This window comes from Nannospalax galili, unplaced genomic scaffold, assembly GCF_000622305.1.
Source record: "Nannospalax galili isolate Female #2095 unplaced genomic scaffold, S.galili_v1.0 scaffold743, whole genome shotgun sequence".
Lineage (NCBI taxonomy): Eukaryota > Metazoa > Chordata > Mammalia > Rodentia > Spalacidae > Nannospalax > Nannospalax galili.
In genome coordinates, this window is record NW_008349552.1 from 1297716 (window position 1) to 1316479 (window position 18764).

Here is an 18764-nt window from a genome sequence, read left to right on the forward strand (position 1 = left end):
ATTCAAAAAGACACACACATACACACAAAAAGATTCTATGGTCTGATGGGTCTGGAAAGTGCTCATACTAGACCCCCTCCCCTCTTCCTATTTATTTATTTATTTATTTATTTATTTATTTATTTATTTATTTATTTATTGTGTGTCTGTCTGTCTGTCATGCATGTGGTCAGAGGACAACTTTTGGGAGTTAGTCTCTCTGGGTCCTAAGGATTGAACTCAGGTCATCAGGCTTTGTAGCAAGTGCCTTTACCTACCTGAGCCATCTCACTGGCCCCAAAGATGATGTTTTAATGAAAACTATTTTGAAAGCTTTGGAAAGACTGGCTAAAGGCAATCACTCAGCAGTCAAAATGTTGTCTGTAAATTATATAGGTAAGTTAACTCTAAAAGGCTAAGGAAAGAATAATAAAATTCTAGATGGGTTCTATTTAAACAGTATTTTCAAAGATTTAATGTACTTCAATGGCAGCTGAAATCAGAAATCATGATGTATAATTATAGCTCCACATAAGAAAGATGCAAAAGAACGTGAATAAGCAAAGCCCAAATGTACTCAAAGGAAAGGGCCAAACTCAACATCAAAATGATGATCAGGTGTACACTTATATATTTTAAGTTATAATTTTGATTTACACATGTACACCCAGTACTGTCTAACCTCCTATCTAGAGTTTTGCTCAGAAACTTGCAAATATTAAATGAATATTTAATTCTAGAAGTAGAAGTAAGTTTCTAGGAGTAGAAGTAAGTTTCAAATGACCCACTGTTCTGAGTATCATGACAAAAATCCTCTGCTGCATTTGTCCCACCCTCATCTGAATCATCCCTTTGCCCAGTTATCTATGCTGTATATGCTACCCTCCTGTCAGTCACTTAGCACCCATTATCCAATGGACTGTTAAGCACTTGAACTTGACATAACCTTTATTTTACTTATTAACGGCCACAAAGTGCAAAAGAAGTGATACCTACACTTCAGACTTCCAGAGATACCGTAAACTACTTCCTTTAAAAAGGTGAAAGTTTTGAACTTAATAGGGAAAGGAAAAACAAAGTATGCTAAGGTTGCTAAGAACGCTAAGAACGCTAAGAACAAATTTTCTGTTCATGAAGTTAAAGGAAAATGAAATATGTACTAATTTTGCTTTCACATCTCAAACTATAAAAGTTATGACCACATATATAATTAGTTCAAACTATGAGAGGTAGAACTGTGAATATATGTGTTGAAGAAAACATCATATGCAGCGTTCACTACTATTCAGGCATCCCATGTAGGTACTGAAATACAACCCCATTGAGAAGAGGCACTACTGTATTTGAAGTCAGCCATCCATACCTGAGTTCTACATCCACAGATTCAACAATTGTGGATTGAAAATATTTGAAAAAGTTGGATCATGTGTAGACGTCATTATTCCTGAACAATATAAAATATAAACTATTCATAAACCATTTACATTGTAGTTGGTAATAAATAATTTAAAGATGATCTCCTTGTACATGGAACAATGTAGTAGGTTACATGCAAATACTATAACCTTTTATTTGAGGGACTTGGACAGCCTTAATTTTTGGCATTCTGGAACCAATCTCGTGGACTGTTAAGAATAACCATATATATAATGATTCTCCATCATTAACTTAGATACTAAGTGGCCAATTAGGTTCAAACTGTGCCAGACAAGAGCAATTCTACTGTGTTTCTACCATATTGGTGATAGTAAACCAAGGCAAAGCATGAAAATGATTATGTGAAAAGACTCATATAATTGTTTTCTCAAGAAAATTGTACAAAATAAACTTCCTAGTAGCACTGAGTTCCCAGAGATGTACTTATGATGATGAATGATAAAGAGCAGTCAAATAATTTTGCAGAAAATGCTTGCATTACTGAGTAATACTTTATTTTTCTGCTGGTTCTAACAGTACATAACTTTATCATAACTTCTGGGACCTCAGCATCTATGTGTTTTTTAAAGATCTTTTCCTGTGGCTTCTCCTTCATGCAATCAGAGGTACTCACATGTAAGTATGTAGGTACAATAATATGGATCATTTTTATCTTTTTCTCTAAATTTCAGTCTCTAAGTAAATGCTATTTCCCCAAGGCAATCAAACGTGAGCACACAACTATACTAAGGTTTAAGGACAAACAAGTGAGGCAGGCTCAGGTACAATGCTACCAGTTTCCACTGTGAATCAGAGGCTACACTTCAAAAGAATAAAGCAGAGCCAGCAGAATGGCTCATCACAGGTAAAAGCACTACACAAGCCTAATGACTTGAATTCAATCCTGGGATCCACAATGGAAGGAGAGAATGAATTGTGAGGGTTGTCCTCTGACCTCCACATGAACACTGATACTGCATGCCCACATTCCCACTCCCATATTATACAGATGCGCAAATAATAAAATAACCACTCCCTGTGTTCACATAGGATTCTCCGGAGAAGATATGAAGATGGTTACATGGTGTTATTTTCCTTTTCTCACTTTCAAATTCCTCCCAGTTATCCTTCTATCAGTCATCTCACTTACTTTTGCTATTTTATAGTCTTTTAAAAACCCGTATAGGAAAGCTATTTCATGCATCTGTTAAAATCAAGTATAAAGCAAACGTTTGGATATTCTAAGAAATGAATTATAGCAAACAAACTATGAACACGTGCTAGAACTTGAGTGACTACTTCCAAGTCAAAATTTCATTGCCATGGAAAAAGAGACCATTGTATGAGTCACAAAGAGCAGTATTAAATAGGGAAAACAACATGCACCACAATGACAAAGAGATCAAACATAGTTGTACTGATGTACTAATGGAAATATAGGCAGGTAAAGAGTATTATGCAGCTTTAAAAAGGAAGGAAATGCAGCCACAAGTCAGAACACAGGGGGACTATGATAGGTCTTCAAAGTAGCCAAATTCATAGAAATACAAAGCAGGATGGTGGTTACCAGGGTTGGGGGAAGAAAGGCAAAGGAAGGTTTAATCAACTTAGAGTTTCAAATCTGTGAGATGAGAAACAAGACCTGGTGTACAGTATACACTATACTTTAACAGTACACTTAAAAAATGGCTAAAACGAGCTAGGTACAGTGGCCCATCTTGGCATTCGGGAGACAGAGGTAGGAGGATCATTGCTAATTTGAGTCTAGCAAGGGCTACATAATGAGTTCCAAGTCAGCCTGGGCTATAGTATGAGACTGTCTGAAACAAAAAACAAACGGGCTAAAATGGTAAGCATGTGTTTTTATAATTAGACATTTAAAAGCAGCCAGGTACATGGCAGCACTCAGAAGGCAGAGACAAGAGGATCAGGAGTTCAAGGCCATCCTACACAGTGCGTTTGAGGCCAGCCTGGGCTACATGAGACTCGGTATTATAGACATGGAAATAGCCTAGATGTCCATCAATTGATGAGCGGACAATGAAAATGTGGTACCCACGCACAATGGAATTTTATTTAGCTGTAAAGAAAAATAAAACGATGAAATTTGGAGGTAAATGGATTTATTTAGCTGTAAAGAAAAAAAATGATGAAATTTGGAGGTAAATGGATGGAACTGGAAAAAACATTAACTGAATGGGATGACCCGAAAAGTCAAATGTTGTTATGTTCTCATTCATATGTGGTTATTTGTGTCAAAACTTTAGATTTGTGTGTTTAACTTGAAGAATTCTGTAGAATCCAGGACTCTAGAAAAGTACCCTTGTTGGGAGGGGCAAGAAAGGTCATAAGGGAGAGGAGACCATAGAACACACAGGTTTGTGTTCATAGGTGATATGAAAAGGTCAGTCATCAATAATCAGGAGGGAGTTTTAGGTCGGGAGAGGGATGTGAAGGTAAGGCAGAGGAAGGGGTGGGGAAAGGGACAACTAACACTAAATATTTGAAGAGCCATACGGAAACCTAATTTTTACACTTTTATATTTTATATGAATTTAAGTATATTCACATAAAAGAGTTTAATTAGAATTACCATACACAAGGGCTAGTGCTCCTCCCAGAAGCCATGGGTTGCCAAATAAAAAGCCCAGTGCCAGGTGGGATACTTCTTGAGTTATTGGTCAGGGTGTCCTGGAGACCCACAAAACACAGGTTCTTCTAGTTTCCTGTTTATTGCTGGGATAAAACACTGATCAAAACCTCTTAGGGAGGAAAGGGCCTACTGCAGTTTATATTTCCAATTGACTGTAATTGAGGGAAGGGAAGGCAGGAGCTCAATGCAGGAACCTGGAGGCAGGAGCTGAAACAGAGACCATTTGAAGGAACACTACTTACTGGCTTGTCTTCCAGTCTCTGCTCAGCTTGCTTTCTTATATAATCCAGGACCCTGCTCAGGGATAGCACTGCCTGGATACTCCCACTTTACTCAACAATCAAGAAAATGCCTCACAGACATGCCCACAAGCCAATCTGTTAGAAGCAACTCCCCAACTGAGGTTTCCTTTGCCCAGGTGTACCAAGTTGACAACCAAAGCCAATCATGGTGTAAGCTATTGCTAATAGCTTCTAGGTTGCCCACTGGAGGTTGATGGTAAGACCCTATTGCTAAAGACACCATATACTTTGGTCACAGAACATGGAGAAATCAAGTGAGTACTAATTAGGAAGCTTCTTCCCTGCTAGCTAGCTCTCATAGTATTGGAAGGTGCTATGCAGGCTGCTGGGGGAAAGAGGTCATCAACAGTCTTAACCAGTGAACTCTGAACTGCAAGGATGACTGGTATGGCAAGATATGCACGGATATTATAGGTAACCAACTGATTTCTGATTGGATTTAAGGTCTGTTCCATAAGAAAGAACACATGCCTGACACTGTAAATATGGCGAAGAACCCATGGCTGGGGAGTTAAAAGCCCCAAGGGTGAACTTACTATAATTCTGCTAACTATACAAGGTATCAAATTTCCCTTTAAATTTGTATCTCTCTACTTATAGGTTAATGCAGCTCTCAGACCTCATCAGAAAAGTTTCTTTGTGGTTAATATAGAAACACAATCAATCAAAGTGCAGTGTTCTAGTTTGCTTTTTGTTGCTGTAACAAAATACTGACCATAAACAACTTGGGGAGGAAAGGGTTCATTTCAGGTTTCTTACAGGTTTTTGTCCATCATTGAGGGTGAGGGTGATAGCTCAAGCAAGAACCTAGAGGCAGGAACTGAGGCAGAGACCATAGAGAAATGCTGTTTATTGGCTTGCTATTTTTCTTTTTAAAATTTATTATGTTCTATCTGTATGAGTGCCCTGCATGCATGTACATAAGTGTTCCTGTGCATGCAATGCCCACAAAGGCCAGAGAATAGCATCATATCCCCTGGAACTGGAGCTACAGATGGTTGTTAGTCACCCTGAGTGCTGGGAACAGAACCTGGGTCCTCTACAAGAGCAGCCAGTGCTCATAACCACTGAGCCTTGTCTCCAGCCCCATGGCTACTTTTCTTATACAGCCCAGGCCCACCTGCCCAGGGATGGCACTGCTCACAGAGGGCTAGGCCTCTTACATTGATTTGCAGTCAAGAAAATGCTCCATAGACATGCTCACAGGCTAGTTTAATGGAACAAATCTTCAATGAGGCTCTTTCTTTCCAGGTGACCCTAGTTTGTATTAAATTGATAGAAACCCAACCAGCACAAGTAAAGAATAAGTATAAGTGGAGTGTTTAGCTACAAATGGGGCATCCCTCTCCTCCTAAAGCTCAGGGACCAATGAAGATAACAGAACAGAAATTTTAAGAGCCACAGGTCAGGAAAGGCCTGAGTGAAACAGTGTCTGCAAGACATGACAAGCAACTGTGGTTGCCTGCACAAGATCAGGCCAGTTAACACTCTAACATGGAAGGGGGAGGAGTTCAGAAGCTCCTACCCCAAACAGTATAAGTACCTACAGTTGGCAGCTTCTGGGGGGAGGGAGAGTGAGTTTTCTTTAAGGGATGTGGACCCTAGTAAGTCAACAATGCTCCACTAGATAGCCACACACTCATGAGCATATGGGCAACACAAATTGGCCTCAGTAAATTAATCTGGAAGAAGTTAGGGGGAAAAATGGAGGGTAAATATGATCAAAATACATTGTTACAAAATTCTCAAAGAATAAAAATATTGTAGCAAAAAATTACCAAACATACAATTAAAAGCTACATACCCACTGCTTAGTTTTACTGCTAGTATTTATTTTACCACGTATCTATTTTAGGTTCTATCCATTGCCAACCATATTATTTGACACATTTAAAACTAATAGCTGGGGGCTGGAGAGTGCACAGTGGTCCAGGACACTGGCTGCTCTGGTGGAGTACCCGGGTTCAATTCCCAGCACCCACACAATGGCTAATAACCTGTAGCTCCAGTTCCAGGGGATCCAACTCCCTCTTTTGATCTCTGTGGGCACAGTCACAAACATAAACCTAAGAGTCTCAGGTGACTCTAAGTCCAATCAAGTCGACAATGAAGATTCTCCATCACACCACCCATCCAGGTGGTGATGACAGAGACAGGTGCTACAGGGGAGATGCTGACACCAGTTATCATCCACCTGTGTTTAGAATCATACATGACATGGATGCAACTGCCTACAGGTAGGCACTACACACATACATAAAAATAATAAAAATTAAAAAAAAATAGCTGACATCAGTATACTTCCCCATTCAAAAAGGTAAATAGGTAAGAAAAAACTTTAGTACATATCAATAATATTAAATTTTTCAAAATGTAATTTTTATTAAAAGTAAACACAGGGCAGGAGAGATGATTCAGTGGCTTTTTAAAAAATATTTTATTTTTATGTGCATGAGTGTATTGTCTGCATCATGTGTGTGAGTGCACCTGTGTTGTGCAATGCCACAGAGGTCAGACAAGGGCTTCAGACTCCCCTGGAACTGGAGTTAAAGACAGTTCGTAGCTGCCATGTGCTGGGAATCGAACCTGGGTCCTCTGCAAGAGCAGTCAGTGCTCTTAACTACTGAGCCATCTCTCCAGCCTCCAGTTGTTTTTTGTTTGTTTGTTTGTTTGTTTTTTAAGTAAACACTTAAAAAGCTAGGTGTGGTGGCTCAGGCATTTAATTCTAGCACTTGGGAGGCAGAGGCAGGTAGATCAATGTGAGTTTGAGGCCAGCCTGGTCTCATAGTGAGTTTCAGGCCAGAGAGGGCTACATAGTGAGACTACTCTCAAAACCAATCAAACAAACCAAAAACCTTGAACATTTAAAATCTGCAGTAAGAACAGATTTGGATTTGTTTATACTAATTTAATTATAAAAGTTAAATGCTTAGAAATTTAACTGGGATTTATTACAGGGTAGAGCTAGAATTAGAAATTTCAAGTCAGGTAAGAGATACTTTGTATTTTCTCTTTGAGAAATTCAGTTTTTAATGCAATTTTGATATAATACTTGTATATTACATGACAAGTACTATATTATGTATACTGATGAACTGTCCTTTCCCAGGAAAAAAGTATTTACTTTAAAAAAGCATGTATTTGAAACTTTTACTCCCATATTAAAATATGAACACTGTTAGAGTCAATTTTTCTCTTTATGGATTCGTAGCTTTAATTTCATCACAGTACACAATACAAAATACAATTGCTTACATACATTTTGTTAAGAGTCAGATTTTTTTTTTTTTTTTTGGCCTGGAACTCACAATGTAGACCAGGCTGGCCTTGAACTCACAAAGATCCACCTGCCTCTGCCTCCCAAGTGCTGGGATTAAAGGCATGTGGCACCACACCTGGCTTAGAGCCAAATTTTTAAAAGAAATATTTTAAAAAATATTTTATTTTTATTTTATATGTATGAGTGTATTGCCTGCATGTATGTGTGTGCACCAGTGTCATGCAATGCTGTGGAGGTCAGAAAGGGTGTTGGATTCCCCTGGAACTGGAGTTAAGGATGGTTCACAGCCTCCATGTAGGTGCTGGGAATCAAACCCGGGTCCTCTGCTAGAGCAGTCATCTCTCCAGGCCCTAAAAAATATTTATTTACCTATTTCTAAGTTTGTATCTATACATGCGTGTGGGTGCCTGCAGAGGCCAGAAGAAGTGCATAGGATTCCCTAGAGACACATTTACAGGTTTTTGTGGGCTGCCTAACATAGGTGCTGGGAACTGAACTGCTCTTAATTGCTAAGCCATCTCTCCAGCCTCTAGAAGTCAATTTTTTAACATATAAAATGAATTCCATGTTAATTTTAAAAGCTTTAGAACATTTCGGGAATAGAATAATTTGGTAGTAACCTCCTCAATTCACAAGTAAAATGAAGAACATGATGAATAAAACAAGTCAATGAACTTTAACATTTAAGCTGTGCTAAATGTAACACCTAGAGGCTGGAGAGATGGTTCAATGGTTAAGAGCACTGGATGATCTTGCAGAGGACCCAGGTTCAGGTCCCAGCACCTACATGGTGGCTAACAACCATCTGTACCTCTAGTACCAGGGGATCCAATGCTCTCTTCTGGCCTCCACGGGCATTGCACGACACAGGTACACTTGCATACATGCAGGCAAAACACTCATTCACACAAAATAAATTTTAATTGTTAATATTTATTTTTGATCACTCACATTAACTGTTTCCTTAGAACAAGAGAAAATGTGTCCAGAATTTAACATAATTTACATATTAAATGCATCATAGATTCAACAAATATTCAAGCTATGTACAAGCTATTCACCCATTCATACACATAAATTATGAAAGTACTATGATGGAGGTGTCAGCTTGACAGAATCTAGAATCATCTAGAAGACAGGACTTCATACATGCCTATGGGGGATTATTTTGACTACATTAATTGATGTGGGAAGACCCATCCTTTTTTTTCTAAAGATTTATTTTTATTTATGTATATGTATATATGTCTGTTTAAGCATATGCCAGGTGTATGCTGGTGCCCAAAGAAGCCAGAAGTGGGCATGTGATCCCATGTACCTGTAGTTACAGGTGGTTGTAACATACCCCCGCCCCCAAAGCTGGACAAGACTGCAGGCTTCTGGGAACTGAACTCAGATCCTAGAGCAGCTTTCAACCACAGCCAAGACACATAGCATTCTGAGAATGTAAAAGAAAATGTAAATACATTTGTACATATGTAAGTACAATAAATATAACAAGAAGTTAACTTTTATGATATATCACCACTATTACTAACAAATTAAATTGGGATTAAGCACCTAGATCTACTTTTATATCATTCTCCCGTACCTTAAGGTCCTCTGGTCTTTGCTTTGCTGCAGAGACCATCTGCTGAAAAATGGTCAATATTACACAACAGTCCTCCTGGTTGAGAGCATGGTTTGGTAGTAGCATTTTTATGAGCTAAAGAAATCTATTATTCTAGGGCTGGCAAGATGGTTCAGCAGTTAAAGTTGTCTGTCTCCAAGCCTGACAACCTGAGTCTGACTCCTGAGCCTTACATGGTAGAAGGAGAGAACTGACTCCTATAAAAGTTGTCCTTGGCCCGCTACATGCACACTGCGTGAGTACACACAAACACAAACACATGCACACAGGCAAAGCAAATGTAAAAAATTTATTAATCCAATAGCCATACTAATTTTCTTTTAACTATATTCCTCATACAAACTGTCTGACAGGTAGAAGTTAAATCAACATATGTTCATCTTTATGTGGTTTCATAAAGAATTTGCCACTCTTTATTATCTCCTAACCCTAAAGTATAAATGTACCAAGTATCTTAGGGATTTCCTGGTTACTATTAGCATGTACAAATTATTCATACACAAAGTTCATGAATTTTTTGTTGAAAAACTGCATACTAGCTAGGCATGGCTAGTAATCCCAGCACTTAGGAAGTTGAAGCAAGAGACTGTCCTGCACTACAGAGTAAAGATTCTGTGTCAAAACAAACAAACAAACAAACAAACAAATAGCCCAATTAAAATACCAACTGAAAGCAATCAGCTATCTTACTTTTAGAAGTTTTTAAGGTATTTTATATGCCAGAGGGCAGAAAATTTAAAGAGTCTAGCACTGGAGCGCCTTTGCACATGAGTTAAACAATGCACCCAATACACAAGGTTAATTAGGAACCAAATCCTGGTCTATGAACTCTGAGGGCTCAGTGAGCTGGATAAATCATCTGAAATCAAGTGGATACTGTAAAGTATGATACGTGGTTCCACAGCAAATTACTTACTTCAGCACTATCCTGAATAGAAGAGCTGTTGTTATAATGCTAAAATTTGAGAAGATAACAGCCATGGCCTAGAAAGAAAGAGAAGATAGAATTACAATCCAAACAAAGTACTGACCTCAGAAACCTCCCTGCTTGGTAGTTCACCTGACATAAAAAGCCTTTTAGTCAAAAAGCAGAGAGGTTATTAGGGCAGCTCTTTCACCAGGGGATTAAATTTCAGTTCAAATTTATGTTGATCTGATCAAATTATTGTCCAGGCTTTGAAAATATGTATTTAAGTTCAGGCAATGACTGAATAAACAATCTTTATCTGTACATATAGAAATACAACTTCCAAAGATTTAGGTCAGCTAGCAGGCTCATGAAGCACACTTGCACAGCTATTCAAGTACATACAGACATCCTAAAATTATTAACCTTAGCCCCTTTATAGGTGTCTGATACTGCTTTTATGGGTAAAAGGGAAAATGTCAGGTCCATTTATATGGTAAGAAAACTTGGGTGGATAGTTAAGCATCTTTGCTCTTCTAGAAACAGAATTTTCTGGTTGAAATGACATGACTGAAAATATAATTCATACTTGATTGCCCTTCATATTTATTCTAGTTAGAATATTTCTAGTTAGAAATGTGGTATCCAGATTTTATAGTGACTTGCTTTTGTGAATTCAGTTATATTTCTGTTTTAATCTGAACATATACAAATTTTGCTCAAAAAGTATTATTGTTCCCCATAATTGGATCTGGCAAAACTAGTATTTTTAATAATAACCTTATGACAGTTCACCTTACCTTCCTTCTTGTTATCACACTAGATAAATTACAAACAGAAATGGGGTATGGTGGTAGCTACCTACAATTTTAGCTCTCAGAAGCCTAATGCAGGAAAATCTTGAGCTCACGCCTAGCTAAAACTACAGAGCAAAAACCCTCCATCAAGAAATCAAACAAGGGACTAGAGAGATGGTTCAGTGGCTAAGAGTTCTTGCTGCCCTTGAAGAGGAGTGGGATTCAGTTCCCAGCACCCACATGGAGGCTGGTGCCACCTGTAACTGCAGCTCCAGATCCACCCCCCCTCTACTGGCCTCTGTGGGCATTGCATACATGCAGTATTCATACATGCAGGCAAAGCCCTCATATAATAAAATAAAATAGACATAAAAATAATTTTAAAAAATCAAACAAATAGCAAAGGATATCAAGACTTGTACAAGCACTAATAACAGTAAACAGGTATAATACAGTGAAAGAAATAAAGAATAAATTTGATAAAACTAGCAGCAATTCTAATATAATGCTTTTTATTGAATTTTTAATTAAAAAATTTGACACAAGAAGTGGTAATCTGGTACATGCACATAATGCATAATGACCAAATCAGGGCACTCAGCCTTTCCATGTTCCCAATCATTTCTCTGTGTTGGGAGACTACAAATGGATTTGCTCAGTGTACCTCGATGTAACACAAATGTTTATGGAACTCCAATTTAGGAAAAAAGTAACAGTTGATGAAGAAAGTGGCCGGTTAGAGTAGGGAAGAGATGGCCCTGGATAATTGCGTCATAAGAAACACTAAACATTAGCCTTTTCTTCCAAACCCTATAAAACTTGGAACTTGGTTATGACAAGGAATTCTAATCTTTTAATCCCACCATACCCTCTAAGATCTTGTTTAAGGAAAGACCCTGATGCATTCCTGAGTCAGATGACTTGGAGTAGTGGAGTTCTTCTCCCTTCATGATGATTTTCTTTTCTTTTTGTCTTTTTGAGACAGGGTCTCCCTGTAGCCCCAGCAGACTTACTATGTAGACCAGGCTGGCCTTGAACTCACACTGATCCTCAAGCCTCTGCCTCCTAAGTCTTAGGATGAAAGGTGTGCCCAACCATGTCCAGTTTCATGTCTTCATTCTTTTAAAGCCAAATGGGAAACACTGTGCGGTCTGACCCCAGTCAACAGGGAAAGGACACAGTCCTCCTGTGTTAGGGCTAAAAGCCCACCAAGCTTCAGATCCTGTATGTGCTTGCTGAATCTGACTGAGTATATAAGATACCCTTTTGCAAAAGTAAACTCTGCCTTGTGGACTTACTTTCACTTTGTCTGAATTACTTTCGCTTTGTCCATGTGTTCTTTGTCTTCTTTGTGCAGTATTGACGGGGTCTTTGGACTTTGGATTTTATTTCTAGCAACATAAGAGCAGTATAAATGCACATAACTAAGCAGTTTGGCTGGTTTGACAGATTCTGAACATGCTTCCCATGTTAACACTATAAATAAATCTAATCAGGGCTTTTTGCCCTAAAACTTCTATGCACCTCTATTTGATTTCTTAAACCGAATCAGGCACAGAAATATATTGCATATGTCACATGATCTGTTTCATAATATTTGTGGTTGTGCTCAATCAGGAAGAGCAAAGCTACCAACACGGAAGAATAAGGAAGCTGTAATTTTGTTTGGTACTGGGCATGTAGGAAAAGAAAGTAAATTATAGCTAATCTGTTGGCTTCAAATAAAATATAAGAAATATTTATTACTGAATGCGAATGTTGTTGTAGGAAGAAATTCTTGAATCTGAAAAAGTAGAAAGAAATTAGAAGTCTACGTTTATACGGACCGAATGCTTACTACCACAAATCACAGAGCTGAATGGAACTCAGGCTTTAGTTGGCCTAATTCCCTGCTTTTGAGTTGGCTTATTATCTTTCTCCTATTTTATAGGTGAAATAACTGAAACTGAGAGCAGATAGGGCTTCCCAGGTACACAGATTCCAAACTTCTGTTTTCTACCATAGTGTTCTATTGCACTCTTCTTTTCATCCCATAGTAAAGCAGATCTGGCTATATTTATGAGGTTTCACATTGAGGATCAGTGCCAATGAAAATCCTATTTATAGTTATTTATAATTAAAATGTTTGACTTTATTATTTATTTGCTTAAATATACAATATAGGCAATAGAAACCTTAATTTTAAAAATGTTGATGGTGGGATTGGGGAAAGAGGAGATATATGTGACCCAAACTGAGTATAGGAGTATCTTTTATTAGTGGACATAATCTGGACTAATAATCCTTTTTTTTCTTTTGGTCTTTTTGAGACAGGGTCTTCCTGGTAGCCATAGCTACCCTGGAACTCACTATGTAGAACATAGAACAGGCTGGCCTAGATCTCACAGAGATCTGAGATCTGCCTGTCTCTGCCTCCCACGTGCAGGGATTAAAGGCTGGTCTGCGCCACCACACCCAGCCTTGGACTAATGATTTTAAATTAATCCCAGAAAACCAGGCTTTTGGTCTAGATGACAGGGTGACTCCTAGGCAACCTTCATTTGGTATTCCCCTGAAAAGATAATGAATGAATGAATGTGGGACTGTTTGAGAATTAACATTAAAGCTCTGGAAGCAGCACAACCACCCACTGAAAACAGTAGAAATTTGGAGGACGTATGACCTTGGATGAATGAGATTCTAGGCATGAAAAGGCTGAAAGGTCTGTAGGGATAAGGGTGGAGACTTAAACTTTGTACTTCCTCCAGGCAGCTAAACATTTTGGAAGAAGTATGTGAGTGTGGCCTGGCCTATTCGCACAGATCTGAGAGCATGTGGGAGAACTGGTGTTCTCTCGGGTCCAGCCCACTCTTAAAAATTTAAGAGTCAGGCTTTTACTTTGTTCAAGGTAGTTGTAATGTTGGTGTAATTGATAATGGCCACGCTGAGTACAGGTGAGAGATGAGTATTCCTATTATAATCAGTTGGGATGATACAATTCCTTACTCTCAAAGAATCTGTAAGTTAAAAAGTAATAGTTAACAGATAAAAGGGTTAGCCAGATGGCTCAGAGTAAAGGTGCTTGCCACCAAGCTGATGTGAAGAGTTTGATCTGGGGATCCACGTGGTAGAGGAAGAGACCCAACTCCCACAAATTGTCCTCTGATCGCCAGATGTGTACTGTGGTGTGAGTATGAGCGCGCACACACACACACACACACACACACACACACAACATACATACACAAACAAATGTGAAAACAGATTAACAGAAAAGCCATACAAATCTAAAATGGATAAACTACATTTAAACATACATAACAAAGATAGGTAAATCAAGTGTCATATGTTCTGAATTAGTCCTGGAAGTCTAAGTGAAGGTCTTAAACATTAAAACAGAGATTACAGGCTAATCATAAGATGGCTTAAGTCATACAAAGAGGAGTGGCTTCTGCATGCTTGGGCCTGGGATCAACTCCCCATAGCAGTCAGCACAGGAATCCTTAAGAGTGGGAGAATCTGGCAAGCAAATAGGAAATTCAGTATTCAGATGATTCTAAAAAATTTTCAGGAAGGCCAGTTAAGGGCAAGAGACCAACATGGTATAAGAAAATTAAAAAAAAAAAAAAGAAAACTTAGTTTTGAGACTGGCTTCTTTGTATCTTTTCAACAGCATTTCTTGTTAGTTTTACTTACAGGCTGAAGATAGGACAGAACATAGAAGACAATCAAGTTATCCAGGAAATAGAGAAAGGCAGGAATGGACCACTTCAAGAAATTAGAGAATTCCTTCCAGGACGTACATGTCAAATGTTTACTCTGATGCTCTTCTAAATAAAGAAATATAACAATAAATTAATTATCTGTATTGAGAATGCCTATATTTTTATAGAAAGGACATTTGATTACTGATACAATTCTGTACGATGGGTTTTGTAAACTTGCCTCCATTAAGTGACTATTAGAAGTAAGAGATAATATTGCATTTATTAGTTGATCTTTAATCCATCACTGTGTCCCCTCAATGGCAACCAGCCACTCACTTAGCAAAACTGAGAATCTTAATTTCTGTTAACATAAAGTAAAATGATCACTTAAGGTGACTTGGGATACACTTGTGGTATTTTTTATTTCTCTGAGCTTAAGACCAAGAGGTGATCAACAAGTTAGAATAAGTAAAAAAGAAGAAGAAAATACCAAGCCTTTAGGCTTTCACTCGTCCCCTAATAAATATGCTGAACAGATAAGTGAAAGTTAATATGAATGGATACTAACGTTTAGCCATTCTGGTGTGACCAAAGACTTAGGAAAGCATACTGTAATGGAGAACATAAAATGCAAAGAAAGAGAACAAAGGCAATTTAATTTAAGCCTTTGTCTTGAGTTTCATGAAACTATGAAATGCACTCTAACTCAGAGACTGAAGCCACTAGGTATGAAAAGACATTGTCCTACACAAGTATGCTAACACTCTAAACTCTTGTTAATCTCACATGAAAACATGGTTAAAAAAAATCTCACATGAGAACAAAGATCATGTCAAGGCCCCTAACTGGGGAAGGAAGGTAGAGAATAAATGAGAAGTTACTGAGTCAAACCACCATAGAATGGGCAGGACACTGGGGACAACATGGCGAATCTGCTAGGTCCCCACCCTTCAACACAAGGCTGCAAAACATTTTCTTTGCGCTTATTTCCCTACCTATAAAACATACTTATGTTTGGACTAAACTAAATGATGCAAAATGTTATGCTAGTTATACCTTTTAATGCTGTGATTTGTAGTAAGCATGCATTTCAAGACTCACCTTTTTTTATGACACAGAGTGACACAAGCACACAGAAAATTAGCTTGATCATTTCTGAGCACACATTCACAGTAGTTGGAAGATAGTCATACTTGTTCTCTGAAATGTAACAGAAAATTTTGAACTATAAACTTTATTCTATATATGTCTATATGCAATTAATGATTTTAAAATAAAAAACCTGAGTATTGGTTAGAGTAAATGCCTTCTAGCTGGCACTGCTTTTCTGAATCTTTGAATCAATTCATGTAATATATTATCAATCACTACTCTACCCAGCTTTTTCTTATGCTTGGAACTGGTAAGCATGCCTCAGGTTTTCAGTCACACCACTAATAAATATACACCGAAGAGGCTAGGATCAAAGGCAAAGAAAGCTCTATGGAAAGGCAGCAGTACAATTAATTACCAGCATCTGACATCAGTTTTGAGGGTTTTTTTTTTCTTGCCCCTCCCCTTCTGCCATCTGCTCAACCTCACGCCATTTCCAAGTTCCCTATGTAGCTTGGACTCCCTTGAACTTGTGATACTCCTGTCTCTGCTTCTAAATCCGGGGAGTCCAAGTGTGTGCTTTGTCCAAATCATGAGTTCTTTAATGCTGTTCTAATGCTTGCATGCCCCTTAAATGCTGGCATTCCTTGATCCCTTGTTTCTCTTCTTTACTCCTGCTGCTCCTATGGGCTTCAATATCAAATGAACAGTCCAACTAGATCTAAATTCTGAAACATTTATAGAGTTCACCAAGTATATTTAGATGAGTAACTACTTCCTTTTTATTCCTTTCATAGGTATTTCCTTTATATACATTATGTGCCAGACACTGTAGGACATCACAGTAAGTAATCCTGGTCTCACAGAAGGTCAAAAGCCATTTCATGGGCTTCCATCCTACACTGAATAAAAAGGTCAATGCCAGAGCATGAGTTCTCATCTTTTCCTTGCTTCCTTACTGTGGATGCAATGTGACCAGCTGCTTGCACGACTTTCCCCCACCCTGAACTGTTCTCTCAGTGAGCCAAAATAAAGCTTTCTTTCCTTTACTTGCTTTGCCCAGTATTTTGTCAGAGCAATGAGAAAAGCAACCTATGCAACTTCTAATCCTTTGCCTAGGACCTGAAGGATAAATACTAACTGAAGTCCAGACTTACATACACATAGACTCCCCTAGTAGACCACTAAGGGTCATGATGCCATGATTTTTATTGTTGTCAGTAATTAGTAAGAAGTACCCAGCCCAGTTCTGTGGAATTAAGCATTTGTTTAAAACCCTTACATTAAAAACATAGACTTCTGAGTAAATATGTACCAAACTTTTCATTTTTACTGCTCCACTAGTACAATAATTATATTGCCTGACAAATGCCAAGTAACCAAATAAATACATCAGCTTTCCAAGTAAACTACATTTATAAAATATGCTACAAATTTGGAAATACTTCTTGGGGGAAGTGATAATTAGATGATCTATTTTGTGTACAAGGAGTTCTATTTTGCACTTGAATGATCCAAATTTTACCCAGTGTCAAGAATTTTTCTTGTCAAGTAATAAAAAGCTAAATTATAAAACTTAAACATACTTTGTCATTCATACAAAGCATAGTACTTTTTAAGGTGCTAAGTCCATTTTATATATAAGGATACCAAAGACGTGCTTGATTCGGACTCCACATCTTAACTTACCTTCGTTGGCTGAGTATTTTACCAGTAAGATGCGACTTGAACTTAAAGTGATAAACACAACACCTAGAAAGAACGCGTACATCCTGGATGAGCAGATCCCAGGACGCCTGCAGCATTTTCTTTCCATTCCTCTGTCTCTTAATTGTCTTAAAAAGAGGACCTTCATGAGCAACCCTGTTGGTAGACCTAAGGAGTAAACATAATGCAAATAAGTACTACAGACTGTGCACGACACAAAAATTATAGATGTCTGGCCAGACTAAATCAGAACCAAGAAAGCCGAGGAATACAGCGGAAACGATAAAGAAAATGACACTGCCAAAACCTCATAAGGGCGGTTCTCTAGAAACAAAAAAAGGGGCAGTCAGATTGGACACGAGTCAGGAGTGAGGAACTGACAGTTGGGACCGCAGAAAAGCAGTTTATTCTTAGTAACTGTTCCAGAAAGAATGGATTTGGGGAACTGTAGTTTTTTTTCCTCCCTCAGTAGCAGCTCTTCTTTCAAGGGTAGGAAGGAGGAACGATTTTGTTGCAGTAATGACCACAATGGAAATGGTTCAAACACTGCTACTGACCCTTAGGGAACCAGTTACAGGACATACACAGCCACTCTCCGGACTCAGTGAGCCCGAGCGGTCCCTCCGGACAGGCGGACACCAGACGCCAGTCAGGGTAGATACTTGCCCAAAGCGTACAAGTAGGCGTGGCACATAGAGCCGGTGAGGACCGCAGACAAAGGCTAAAACATAGGATGGGTAGGGTCTCCCCGCGGTCAGGGAAGCCCTCTCACCACACTTGCGCAGTAGAGCTGGCGGGCGGTGCTCTCCCCCTCGCATGCACGCAGGCGCCACATTCGGCTAGCTGGGCGCGGTTACCTCAGTCACACTGGGGGGGTTCTAGACGAAGAACGCACATCACAGCTGAGGTAGTGACTTAGCTCCGTAGTAACAGCAGTGGCTTTTCAGGGTCCATAGGTGCGGGAACTATGAGATGGACACACAGGCGAGAACACCCCCTGCCTCCGGCGGGTTGTGCAGCCCGCAGAGACGCCAGACCCGGGGACAGCGCGATCGGGGAACCCATTGCGCAGGCGCGTTCAGTGTTACGCTTCCGGGAGATGGCGAAAGAGAGGGAGGGAAGGGCGCGGCCCTACTCGCGTCACGTGTCGGGGGAGACGCGTCACGTGAGGCCCAGGTGGCGGAGGTAAGGAGGCGAGAAGAGTAAGCCAACGAAGGGGAAACCGGAAGGGGTGAGAGTGAGGCCAGGGGCCGAAGACTGCTCTGGGCGGCGACTGCGCGCGCACCCGTTTCTCCCCCTGCCCGGTCGCGCCCCC

General features: G+C 39.2%; 2 protein-coding genes across 7 annotated transcripts in view; one reads left to right on the forward strand and one right to left on the reverse strand.

Moving 5' to 3' along the window:
* Slc35a5 (solute carrier family 35 member A5) overlaps positions 1-18440 on the reverse strand; it is a 24915-nt gene extending 6475 nt beyond the window's left edge. Inside the window, exons 1-5 of one of the 6 annotated variants that reach the window (XM_008847002.3) lie at positions 18307-18440; positions 17432-17617; positions 15752-15850; positions 14640-14773; positions 10177-10244 (exon numbers count right to left, since the gene is read on the reverse strand). In XM_008847002.3, the coding sequence (XP_008845224.1) occupies positions 10177-10244; positions 14640-14773; positions 15752-15850; positions 17432-17597 (467 nt within the window). In that variant the 5' untranslated portion in view covers positions 17598-17617; positions 18307-18440. The other 5 variants (XM_008847000.3, XM_008847001.3, XM_029570339.1 and 2 more) reach the window with 5 other exon arrangements.
* Positions 18311-18764, forward strand: part of Atg3 (autophagy related 3) — a 41879-nt gene continuing 41425 nt past the window's right edge. The window contains exon 1 of the mRNA XM_008846999.3: positions 18311-18634. Within this exon, the coding sequence (XP_008845221.1) occupies positions 18417-18634 (218 nt within the window). The 5' untranslated portion in view covers positions 18311-18416. The remainder of the gene's footprint in view (positions 18635-18764) is intronic.